At 37.8% G+C, this 12,516-nt stretch overlaps 1 protein-coding gene across 3 annotated transcripts in view; it reads left to right on the forward strand.

The window, feature by feature from the left end:
* Positions 1 to 12,139, forward strand: part of OSBPL3 (oxysterol binding protein like 3) — an 82,438-nt gene extending 70,299 nt beyond the window's left edge. For all 3 annotated transcript variants that reach the window (XM_066195589.1, XM_066195597.1, XM_066195602.1), the window contains 7 exons: positions 43 to 106; positions 3,138 to 3,216; positions 5,355 to 5,499; positions 6,778 to 6,922; positions 7,598 to 7,724; positions 8,266 to 8,388; positions 9,591 to 12,139. In XM_066195589.1, coding sequence (XP_066051686.1) covers positions 43 to 106; positions 3,138 to 3,216; positions 5,355 to 5,499; positions 6,778 to 6,922; positions 7,598 to 7,724; positions 8,266 to 8,388; positions 9,591 to 9,687 — 780 coding nt within the window. In that variant the 3' untranslated portion in view covers positions 9,688 to 12,139. The remainder of the gene's footprint in view (positions 1 to 42; positions 107 to 3,137; positions 3,217 to 5,354; positions 5,500 to 6,777; positions 6,923 to 7,597; positions 7,725 to 8,265; positions 8,389 to 9,590) is intronic.
* The last annotated feature ends 377 nt before the right edge of the window (positions 12,140 to 12,516 follow it).

Genomic DNA, 12,516 nt, shown 5'->3' on the forward strand with positions numbered 1-12,516 from the left:
GTTAATCTTTTTTCCCCCTCTCTTTTCATGTCTTGCTATTAGGTCAGTCACCACCCACCTATTTCTGCATGCCATGCTGAATCTGTGAATTTTGCTTTTTGGCAAGGTAACTCTTCAGTCTATCATTTACTTTTACAGTGTTCATAATGTTTTTTAATGTTGTATGTCTAACACAAAATATCCAGAAACTAGGAAAAGTAAAAATTCCTTGCTTAAATTTGTACTAGAATGGTTTTATGAAATGTTAGGCTTTACTTACTTGCATGCTTCTTACTTGGATCTTCTGCTATTATAAAAATTCTCAAGATATTTTGCTTTGTTTGCATTTATTTCATGTAGCATTAATTGATTATTTTCATGTACAAATATCTGCTCTTCTTTGAAATCAGGTTTGTTTGGGGTTTTTGTAGGGGATGTTATTTTTTAGTAAGGAAGAATTGTATGTCAAGATATTTATAAAATAAACAAGCTTGAAAACAGCAGGAAAAAACTACAAGTTAAATGCTAAACCTTGCAAATCTTGTAAACCTGCTCTGAAAGCAATTTTCGAAAATGAGCATAACAGCAAGGATAAATACATTTACCTTCACTTTCTCTGCTGGCATTATTACAGGATATAAGAGTTTGTGCTATTTGCTAATTTTTTTCTCAAAAGATGTGTGTTGGAGCTTTGTTTGCTGTGTACTGCTAGTAGAAGGTGTCAGTCAGTAACAGTACCTGTGTGGTTAGATAATTCTGGAGTGTACATAAAACATAACCATGCCTTTTAACTCACTCAAAATCCTTCACCCAGGGGTTTTTCGAATCACAATGTAGCCATATTGTAATCTTTTTTTTTTTTTTTTCTGATTGGCTCTGCTGACTTGATTATAGTTATTACAGATGGAGCCATACTGAACAGATATTGGAACCCATTAGTCTGGGTTTTATTATTCTGTGTAATTCTTTGCCTTGTAAACAAATACAGAATCCTTTTGTTCATAGCCCAAAAGCTAAGATGACCAAAAATTTATTCAGTAACTTGAATGCTGTATAAATAAGATTAGATAGCAAGCAGCCTGTCTTAATAAAAATAGATGAGACTGATTTGTTTAACAGATCTTGACAACTGTTATCATTCAAATATTTTAACAGTTCCATTTAGAGAATGAAGTTCTTCTCATGAGAGCTGAGACTCTGATTCATGTGAGAGTCTGAGATTTGGCCTTGATGAGCACAGGACATTCAGTCAGGGTGCAGCAGAGCTTAGGGATTTTTGTTTGCTTTGCTTTTAAATATGGCTAGCTGAGCTTATGGGAGGGCTAGACAATGATTTTTTTTCCCCTGTAAAGGCAATTTTTAAATGCTACAACCTCTCGTAATGAGGCTGTATTAACTTACATGGAAAGATTAACACCAATCTAATCATAAAGGCAGCTTGTCAGTGAGTTCAGTTCTTTCTGTGTGCAAAGACCTTTTCACTTACTGTGTCACCTTCTCAGCTGAAAAGGAGACAGCAACATTGCCAGAGTAGTGCTGTCATCCCACCACACACTGGTCTTAGTTCATGTGTTCTGTCACCAAGAAATCTCCCCATTATGTCTAGTGAACTAGAAGTCTGGGCTCTGACAGGGACTGATAGTTTGGAAATAGCTTTCTATGACTTATGAAACTGACTCTGCTTTTGCAGAGGAGTGTCGACACATGAGCAGTGGAAATGAAGGAAGTTTCAGCTATTACAGCATCTGTGCCTGAATTAGTGAGAGCATAGCTTTGAAATAACACTTTGCTTTTTCTCTTCTGTCCTAAAATTATTGCATGATCGAGTTGCACACTGGCACCCAAGATGTTTCCCACATGCTGATCTCTGTGGGATAGCTTTGCCATTTATGAGAACAGAATTGGGCACAATTTGGTAACATATTTTAACTGTTAAACTCAGTTGGGTGTACCTTTGCCCTTTCTCTTCCATTCCACTGCAGAAGAAAGAAAGCCAGGACAGAATTTGCCTCAACAACATCATACTGGAAGTAGTTTTGGAGCACTTGTGCAGTGTAGGAATCACAACAGAATCACTGTCACTGAAGATGCTGACCCAGCACCAGACTTCAAAACCAAAAACCCCAAAAGGTCCTTTTCTTACACAATAAGAAAAGTAATTTCCTTGTGTGCAGAATTCTGCCCTACATCCCATTCTAGTCTTTGCAATGATAGGCACCTCAGTGTGGCTCACTCCTCACTTGCACATACATAGTCAGGAGATGCCTGAGTAATCTCTTAGTTGTAGTTTGAGCATCCATCTCACAACCAGTGTAAGGGTTCCCCCCCAGAATTGCATAGGAAATGGTGTTTTGTTTTCCTTCTGTTAGAACTGGCATCTTTTTGAGACTAGAGTTGAATTTTCTCTTTTTTTTTCAGGTTGGGCAGGGAATGAAGTTCTTAGAGTCTGAAATAGGAAGGGTGCTATTCTCCTGAGCTATGAAGTTACTATGAAAGTTACTGCCTGATTATCTGACCCAATTTAACTGTACACTCCTTTTGCCATGCTCCTCTGTGTTTCTTTCCCTTCCAGGTGCTTTTGCTCAATAAACTTGGCTAAACTTGCATTGAGTTTTCTTATCTTTTTTTGTATTTTTTAAGAAATGGCATGAGACTTGGACACGTCTTTCTGTGATTCAAACAAGATTTCAAAAGACCAGTTAAACTTACAGTGGGAGCTGAACTAAAACCCTCTGCCACTTTGTGCCCTTTGAAACCTTCTTTAGCCTCTTGGCTATGGATGTTGTTGTTATGTTTTTGTATTTGCAATTCTGCTTTTGTTTTTGAAAATGTCTGCATTCATTCACTAGCAACTGAATTGCAGACAAGTATATGCTGCCTATAGCTTATTCAAATTTCTTTCTTTTGAAAAGGTTTTTGAGAGGACTTAAACATCTGTTACTTTGCTATTTAAATAACCAATATCATGATAAAAATCAAACAAAGCAAACAGCAACAACGAGAAACCCACTAACCAGTATTTGAAGGTCCCACAACATTCTTTGAATGCTTCTGTTGCACTTTGTTATTTTGAATTTCTTAAAAATAAAGTAGAGCCCAGAAACAGCCTGATTTACCTGCCTGTGAGTAAACCTGTCTTTTTTATCTTCTTGTTCCAGATGTCAGATGGAAAAACAAATTCTGGGGAAAGTCCATGGAAATTGTTCCAGTTGGCACAACGCATGTAACTCTTCCAGTGTAAGTACTGCCCTTGGGCGCTGCTGTTCATGCACAGGCACAGGTGCTTGCACACACTGGAGCCACATTCATTCAGAGGACAGCAAGCTCTGCTCTGCCCTTTGGAAGGACTGGTGGCTATGATTTAATTTAAAGAGAAAAGGGGAGGAGGAAGAAAGACCCCACCAAACCAAAACCAGTAGCATAAATCAGAAGCACTGACTCTTTCAAAGGTTATGAGAAACAAACAGTGAAAACCCTCCCCACCACTCCTGTGTACCTTGAAGAAAGAAAAGTTGGTATTTTCAAACTTCAGTTGAATTTCAACCTTCATGCATTTTAAACTCACAGGGAAAAACTGTAGGGTAAAGGAAGCTATGAATTCTTTTGCTTGAATATGGGTTTGGGGGAAGAGGTGGTTTTGTTCCTATCTGTTGTAACTATATTTGTAGGGATCCTGACACCATGGGGTGTTCCGGGCTGTAGGCAAGGCCAACAACCATCATCACTGCAGAAATAATTACTGAAAGTGATAAGTCGAACACATAATATAACATAATAATGCACACATATCTGGTGTTTATTATCCAAGGACGCAGCCACTGTGGTGAAGTGTTGAGTATAGTTGGTTTGTTTCCTTTTGTTTTTTTTAAATAAAAATCTGCAGTGTTTCGATACTGGTTTGTCAGAATGCCCATTATTGATGAGCAATTAAAATCCCTTAGAATTTGGCTTATATCCATCATGTTTGCAGAACCAGAGGTCTAAAGGTTGAGTATTGTTCCAACTAAATCTGTTTTCCAGTGAGAGAGTACAAAATTAATTAATCTGCCATCTGGAAAAAAAAAATAAACCAACCAAAGAATTCAAGAACCTAGCACTCAGCAAATCAAGCATGCCTTTTTCTTTTAAGTGGATAAAATTGTAGTCTACTAAGATAGTATGCAAAAGGTAATGTATGAACCATGCTGTGTGCATAGCACCTGCCCTAAGCTTTGGAATGAAAGGTTTCTAGGATGTAAATGAGGGCTCAGAGCCAAGATAATTAATATACTGGGGCCTATGATGGGCTGATGAACTGGGAAGCAATCTGATTCATATGTGGTCTCCATGTGCTGGTTTGTATCCCTGTGTATTTGATACAGAATTGGGTACAAAAAAGGTGCTGAGGCTATAGGGAAAAATTAAGCTTTAGTATTGAGGTTCATTTTGAAACAAATACATTTTTTTGCCATTTATGCTAACATGTGACGTGCATAGGTAAGGGCAGAAAAACAACTTACTGTGGGATAAATTGGCTGCATATCTGCTACTTTGTACAAACTGTCCTTGTGTGTGCCCTTACAAAGCAGCAAGTGAAAGCAAGTGATTAAGAGGAGGTAGGGAACGATTCTAATATCTTCACAGGATGTGTATGAGGCACTTGCTTGTGGGAAATTGGTGCTTTGCAAGTTTATATTTTACCTTACCAGTAACGTTGAGTTGGCCGTCCATACCCAGAACAAACTGTAGAATATATGTCTTCATGAGACTTTCCTTTCCTTGATGCTTTATAAAGTTGTTTTATAAGAGCTAGTTCTTAGCTTTTGTAAGAAAGCATTCTACTTCTTTCATAAAAGGTAAAATGTTGTATTGCCTATTGGTATTTGTTTATATGTCTGCTGTTTCCCAGGGTGCAGCTGCATCTTGAACTGCTGGGTGAGAACTTCTGCTCTTGCCTAAAGCACACATATTAGGCTCAGCCTTGAGAGCTTGAGCCTAGCTTTTTCCTCTCAGTACATGTTCAGATCACTCTGGTGGCCCATGTCCTTGTGTTTTCCACTGTCACTGTGTTACAAGCTTGGAATGGGCATCTCAGACTGTAGAAGATACCAGAATGATTACTTCTGGAAACTTAAAACTTGTTAGAAGGACAAGTAAATTGAGAGAAAACTTGAATTCAAGACGGAAGTATATAGCAGAAGTGAAAAGGATTTTCTGGGAGGTGGGATTGCTGTCATAGGGCTTGTTTTTGAAAAGGCTGGAACAGGAAGCTGAAGCATTCTAGTAAAAAAAATAGTTTATTTGGCTTTTCTAATCAAGTTCTCTGCAAATTTTTTTCCTCAAGTTTGAGCTCACTTGAACATGGCATGAGACTTTTCTTGTATTCTTCCTTACAGTTTTAAAGACCATTTTGCATGGAACAAGGTGACATCCTGCATCCATAACATCTTAAGTGGGCAAAGATGGATTGAACACTATGGAGAGATCATCATAAAAAATCTGAATGATGACACGTGCCACTGCAAACTGACTTTCATAAAGGTAACCACAGCAGTGTTGGCATTGCCTTTTGTAATGGGCACAGCAGTGGGAGGATGCTCTCTGCTGAAGCTCAGTACTTTTGCTTACAAGCTGTAATTACTTGTGATTGCTTGAAAACTGTAACTTCGGAGGAACTACCACTCACTCGACAAAAAAGAGAAGCAACAGCTTTCTTGAGTGATTCCACTGGGAGTAGAGGAATTATGGGGAAAAGAATATCACGGAAAACCTACAGTGGGTTTGATGAGAGACATAGGCACAAGGTGCCTACTGACAGTGGTTTACCACATGCCTTCTACTAGCCCACTGGTACACACTGTGGTTGCATTCATTCAGCAGCTGGAGGACCAGTGCTTATGCAGGGTGCTTCTCCTGATGCTCCTTTCTAGCCCTTTGCAGGTACTCAGAGGAGTTTAAGTAAGAGGTTGTGGTGTTACTCAAAGCTTTTGCTTCAGTACAAGTACAATATATACAAGTTCTTCAGGAATTGTCTTTATAACTGAAATTAGATTCCGTTTTTGGCAATAAATGACTTGCAGTAAAGGAAAATCAATGAAAACGTAAAGCAATGCCAGAATTTCTAACCTGAGAAATAGTTTTATAAATCTTCCTAAGAGACTTACCTTAACCTGCATTTTCTATATCTGATTAATGGAGAAAGGCTCTGTTTGACATAAAACAGACCATACAGATACAAGGGAAGTACTTTCAGTGTACCTATGCATGCTCCCCAGCAAGATTGGGGTTTTTTTAATTTGTTTTCCTGAATACTTTGTGCTTTCTAAGAAGCATTTAGGATGACTTTTTTTCCAAATACTTACTTGAAAGTACTTTAATGTATTTTCTGAGCTGCACTGGATGTTTAAAGTGCAAATATTAAAGACTGTGAGCCTGCAAATCTTGCACCTTTGACATTGTAAACTGTTTAAAGTGGAGATTGACAAATGAGTTCCTTTTCTTCTTCTTCTGCTAATTTGGAGGAGATGTAGGTAACCAAGTCAGGACACAGGGTTTGACTGTCTTTGGGCAAAATTCAAGGTCAGCTGCACTTTACCTCATACTGCCCCTAAAAACAGGCAAACAAAATAAATACAATTCTCAACATTAGTATTGTAAGAAGCTAACATACTAATAAGTTAGTTGTTTGCATTTGATATTGTAATGCACAGCTAACTGAAAAGTTTTCGTTGCTCTACAGCCTGGTGCTACTGGCATGGCAAAAGGGCCTGCACTTGAGCTCTTATGCACCTTCTTTCCCCTTGTTCCTTTTAATTCTAGGCAAAATATTGGAATCCAAATGCACATGAGATTGAAGGCAGTGTCATGGATAAATCTGGGAAAGTTGTGCATCGACTCTTTGGGAAGTGGCATGAAAGCTTGTACTGTGGGACAGCTTCATCTTCAAACTGCATATGGAGAGCAAGTTAGTGAACAGAATGGCTCATGTACACAAACTGAGATCTTCCTGAGTATAAGCTTACTGTTTTCATCTCTATTAGACCCTAATTTCTTGCTCTTCTTCTGTAAAATACTAGGTTTTTTGTCAAGCATTTAAAAGCTAGATCAGAAGAATTTATCATTTAAATAATTTAAGAACTTAATCCCATGGCTTCCTGCATTTTCTCCATTCTCTTTCATTTTCATATTTGGGCATGAAGTGAGGATTGAGGACTCTAGAAAGAAGGGGGGGAAAAAGGAACAAACTCCTCCTACTGCTTGTGCAGAGAAGTGGTGTTTATTTCATGTGTTGAACACTGGAGGACAGCCCACAAAGCTCAGGCCTGTAATGACAGGGATAGCTGAATTTCTCCCAAGCTTGTGGAGTTTTGTCTACTGTGTTTTGAAAAAACATTATGATAATAGCATAGCCTTCATCTCAGTTGTGCTGTGATTCAGCTGAGAGAACAGAAATCTGTCTTGTTGCAGTGCAATTATCAAGGGGGATGTTCTCTTTTGTCACATTATTAAAAACCTCTTGTTTCCCCAGAACTGACACTGTGGATCAGGCATAAACAAATGACTGGAGGGAGCTTGAAATTTTCCCTTTCAATCTAATAGCAGTTAATTGGAATTCTGAATGTACTCTTTTCTTCTGTAGATCCGATGCCTAAAGATTATGAACAGTGGTATGGATTTACACAATTTGCACTGGAGTTAAATGAACTGGACCCACAAACTAGGGCGTTACTCCCATCCACTGATACACGTTTTAGGCCAGACCAAAGGTAAGAAGCTTTAACTCTGAAATATTTTCCTAAAATAGTTCTTAATCTTCTGTACACTCACTTTACCCCGAACTCAGACTGTTTTCTGTGGATAACTGGAGTGTGTTTCTATTTTTACATTAATGTGCATCTGAAACAGACATTGTAATCATTTATTGAGAGATGATCTAGTCATTATGGAAGTGTGTCCTAAAATTGCCTCTTGGATGCTTCTATATAACTGCCTTTCCAAGGATGTTAAAACTTCAGAGCTTCAGGTGCTGGATGTTGAGCATACAGTATTTGAATAACCAAAAACTGAGAGATTTGAAACTTCTTTCTGCAGTGAAAATTTTATTTTTGCAAATTTCCAAGTAGAAAAATATAATGGAACTGTGACTCTGAGCTTGTTCCAAGAGTTAGTTTTTCTTAAGTGCTTTTTTGTAGTGCAGTTGTCTGCAGAGGCAGCTGTTTACCTTTCAAACACTGTGAAATACCTGCTGGAAAGATTAGATTCTTCTGGGGACAGGAGACCAATTGTCTCATATCACTGCTGCTGCAGGTTTCTAGAAGAAGGGAATATTGAAGGAGCTGAAATACAAAAGCAGAGGATTGAGCAGCTACAGAGAGAACGACGGAAGGTGCTAGAAGAAAACAATCTAGAGCATCAGCCTAGATTTTTCAGGTACTAAATAATAATTAGCATATACTGATTTTAAATGGCCACGTACAGGCTCCAGTTTTTTCCAGGGTTCCTCTATATACTTTGGTGATGCAGAATACTCCAGACATCGTTAAAACTCAAAATTATGTATTAGCTTTTTATTAGTGCATCCCTGTTTTTTTGTTTTCTTGTGGGGTTTTTTTTGATTTTTTTTTTTTTTTTTGGGGGGGGGTTGGTGTTTTTGTTTGGTTTGGGTTTTTTTGCCTTGATGGCAATTGATTATTAGTCTACATTTTTATTTGGCTGAGTGAATGTAGCATCTTTGATTCTTTGAAGCAAGCTAAAGTAGCTGGATTTAGCTCAATTACCTCTGCTGAAGTTTTGCTGAATTCAGTGGGATTGCCTGATGTGGAAGTGTGCAGAGTTGGAGCCTTTTGCTTCCAAGGCTGTTTTTGAGCATGTTTCCCCTATTTTATGGAGAGATAATTATTGTTCTGAGGGCACTTTCTCTCTTCTTGTTGTAAATTAGTTAAACAGGAGACTGCAGGCTTTGAAAGACAAAAAGGAATGCTAGTGAGGATGTGGTCTCTTGCCCTCCAGCTTCTCTGTTCTCCTGCAGTGAGAGAGTTTGAGCCAAGATTAATGTTGTATGGGCCTATAAGCAGATCCTATTTTTTCTGAGGAGCTTCTGAGGAACACAGTAATGTTTTAAATAGGTGCAAAAGGGAATGGCTTAGACTGCTGCATCTCTGACAAGCTGGTGAACTAACTCATCACATGCCAACCACGCGTACTAAAGGGAAGCAGGATAGAGGCTAAGTCTAATACTTTGTGATTGTAGATTCACAATGAGAATTGTGAATAAGAATGAGGATTTGAATCCTTACAATGAGGATTTGGAAGCTGAGATCTATCCTGTAGATTTAAATGACGGAATAAAGAGCTTAATTATAATATAGCAACAGTATTAGAGCAGATATGGGTTAATGCATTTGGCTGTTCAATAGTGATGTTCTCTGGTGAACATTAGATTGAGATGCCTCTCCATGGCCCAGTGCAGACATACCTGCTCAGCTCTTCAAGCTCTACTGCCTGGTTTGCAGGCTGGAATGAGCTGCACTGCTGGTTCATGGGCTGGATTTGGTACTTGTGCATGGTGCTACACTGCATTACACAGCATATGGATGGAAAATATAAGCTTACATCTGTTTAATTTTTGATAGGAAATCCAGTGATGACTCCTGGGTGAGCAATGGAACCTACATGGACCTTAGAAAAGAACCTGGTTTTTTCAAACTGGACAATCCTGTCCTCTGGTGAAAGAGGAGCTAAGTGAAGATATTCTGTGCTGTATTCTTGGAACTGATTTAAAAGACGTATACATAAAATATAACTATATATCTATATCTATATATACACACTCACATACAGACTATGTGTGTGGTGTGGGCATATGTGCAAATGTGCATATCTACAGAATCGTGCTTAATTTAGAATCTGATAATTCATTTATTTCCTTTACTCAGCTATTGCAGTGATTGTTTGAATGTACAAATATCCTAACTTCTTTTTATAAAATATTTAATAAATAGTACTGAATGTTAACAGATGGAAAAGAGAGGAGCTTTTACACTACTTTCTCAATGTGTGATAATGTCAGTTCTGAGTTAAATTATGCCTTACTGAATTGCATTGGAGACAGTAGCATCAGCATCTCCTAGCTGTGCTGAGGAAGAGTGCAAGCCTTAGTGGCTCAAACTGTAGGTAGGCTTCCACAGTTCAGCTGTCTCTAGGCTGGTATAAATTGCTAAAACAGATTATCAGCTGGTGCTGGAATCTGACTATGATATTTTGCTGTCTGTAGGAAAGATTTAAGTAAGCTTTTGTTTCTATTAACTTTCCTCTTAGCTTTATGGAAGAGGTAGTTCTGAGCTTACATCGGTGGTTCTACTGCCTTATACATAAACTGTACCCAGTTAAATGTAGTGCTAGAAAGTCAGGAATCGCCAAAATTTTCCACTGGGAAAATTTTTCACTTCAAATTTATAGCCCCCAACAGGGCAAGAAGAGGAGATCATTTGTATATACTGCTTGAGCAGTGACTAGATGAAGAAGCTCTCTCTTTTTCCAGTAAGTGAAATCTTATACAAAGCACGAAATCCTGTGCTTCCATAGCTTCATTTGTTTTTATTCACTTAAAAATTGCAACAGTAAGACTTTTTAAAAAGTAAGCAAACTGATTGTTTTAAGCTAGAAATTTTTTCCTAGTATTTTGATATTTTCTACCTCTTAAGAAATAACGTATTTAAGATCTTATATTTAAAAAATTACCATCTGCCTTATGGAGAAGTGTACGGAGTCTTTGATCTTCCTCTGTTTGTTTGTTGAGTTCAGATAAATATTTAAATGTCTTGCACTAAATCAATTGCATCCCTTTCCTGTAATTTTGTATGTATGGTTCGATTTGTGAAGCTACTAAACCATAGGTCAGAAATTTAGCAGGAAACAAATGTAGCAGAATCCTCACTTTTGAATGACAGGTATAGAGATGGGCAGTATTTTTGGGTTTTTTCCATCAAATCACGATGCCATGGTCATTAACAGAATAATTTACATTCCCACATACCTGCAACCCAAGCCGGATCCATGATTCTTCAAATCTGCTCTGTGTGTCTGCAACTCTCTGGCAGCAATTCAGTTTTCCACGTGATAGATCTGCATCCTGTCACCACACCTTTTCCTTTTCCTTTTCCTTTTCCTTTTCCTTTTCCTTTTCCTTTTCCTTTTCCTTTTCCTTTTCCTTTTCCTTTTCCTTTTCCTTTTCCTTTTCCTTTTCCTTTTCCTTTTCCTTTTCCTTTTCCTTTTCCTTTTCCTTTTCCTTTTCCTTTTCCTTTTCCTTTTCACCACTGTAAAGACACAAACCAAACCCAAATGCTGGTATGTTAAATTGGCTTATGACTGGAACAACTGGACATGGCATGAATAAAGTGGACTCCTAGGAGGACAGATTAATAGCTTAGAAAAGCTTGCACTTTACTGCAATTGTGCTGCACTGTCCTAGAGAAAACCTATTAAAAATGGTTCCATGTATTATGTGTAACATGAAGAAAATACTATGAAGGTTTTAAATTTTAAACAAAATCTTTGGTGTTAGATTAGTATATTTGAACTTTGCTTTCTGTTGAAGTCTCATTGTCTCAGAGACAGATGAATGCTTTTTCACCATTTTTCATTTTGCCCAGGTTCTCTGCCTCACCGTCGTTTCCATAATTTATTACCAAAGAAGTTAGCATAATTATGTCTAATTAATATGTCTTCAAAAAACCTGACTACCATGCCAGCAACTTGTAATAAGGCAAGGTTCACATTTATATGAAGACAAAAATCTGGGCTTTTATTCCAAAGGAAATCTTAAACTTCAGGAATGTTTGGCGTTTCAAGAAAAATGAGGTTCTCTTCATGACTTGTTCCCTTCCTGTCTTTTATCCTTGTATTAACTGTCAAAACCTGGCACAGAAATGAGTTGATAATTTCAATTATCCTTGCTGTTGATAATTACAATTTATACTAAAAATAAGGTTCATTTAAAAACAAGAGGGTAGAGGAAACAAAAGCTTTTAAGAAAAGGAGCAAAATTTGTGGAGGCTGCATTAAGCTTGCTCATTGTCATATTTGGCAGCTACTGTGATACTGTGTGATCTGATTGCTGGATTTCTATATTCTGTGTGTGGAGGGGATTCCCCCTTACAGGTAGTAAACAAAACCAGTCTCATATGGGGTCTTTGAGTCATGATTTTTGAGAAATCAGACTGGCAGTGCCAAGTCCGATTTCTCTAACACACTAAACTTTCTGAAATACATGGGATTAATGACAAGAAGCATTAGGCTGAGCAGTGCCTTATATAAAAATTTCTTCATCAAAATTTCTGTATAAAGAAAGTAAACTCCAGAATTTTAGCATTGTCTCCATAAAAATGCCTGAGAATAACCCAGGGCATTTCTTAAATGCGTGAAGCAAAATCATTGAACGAGTAATTGCTCCTTTTGTAAATGTATAATACACACCTCCAAACACAATGTAACCAGTTGTGAATGATCCTCTGACCCCACATTTCCAGCTGCAGTATAGTTTTCCCTGCTTACTTTTTT

Source organism: Chamaea fasciata, unplaced genomic scaffold (assembly GCF_029207755.1).
Source record: "Chamaea fasciata isolate MVZ Bird 193981 ecotype frontalis unplaced genomic scaffold, bChaFas1.0.hap1 SCAF_1, whole genome shotgun sequence".
In the NCBI taxonomy this organism is placed as follows: domain Eukaryota; kingdom Metazoa; phylum Chordata; class Aves; order Passeriformes; family Sylviidae; genus Chamaea; species Chamaea fasciata.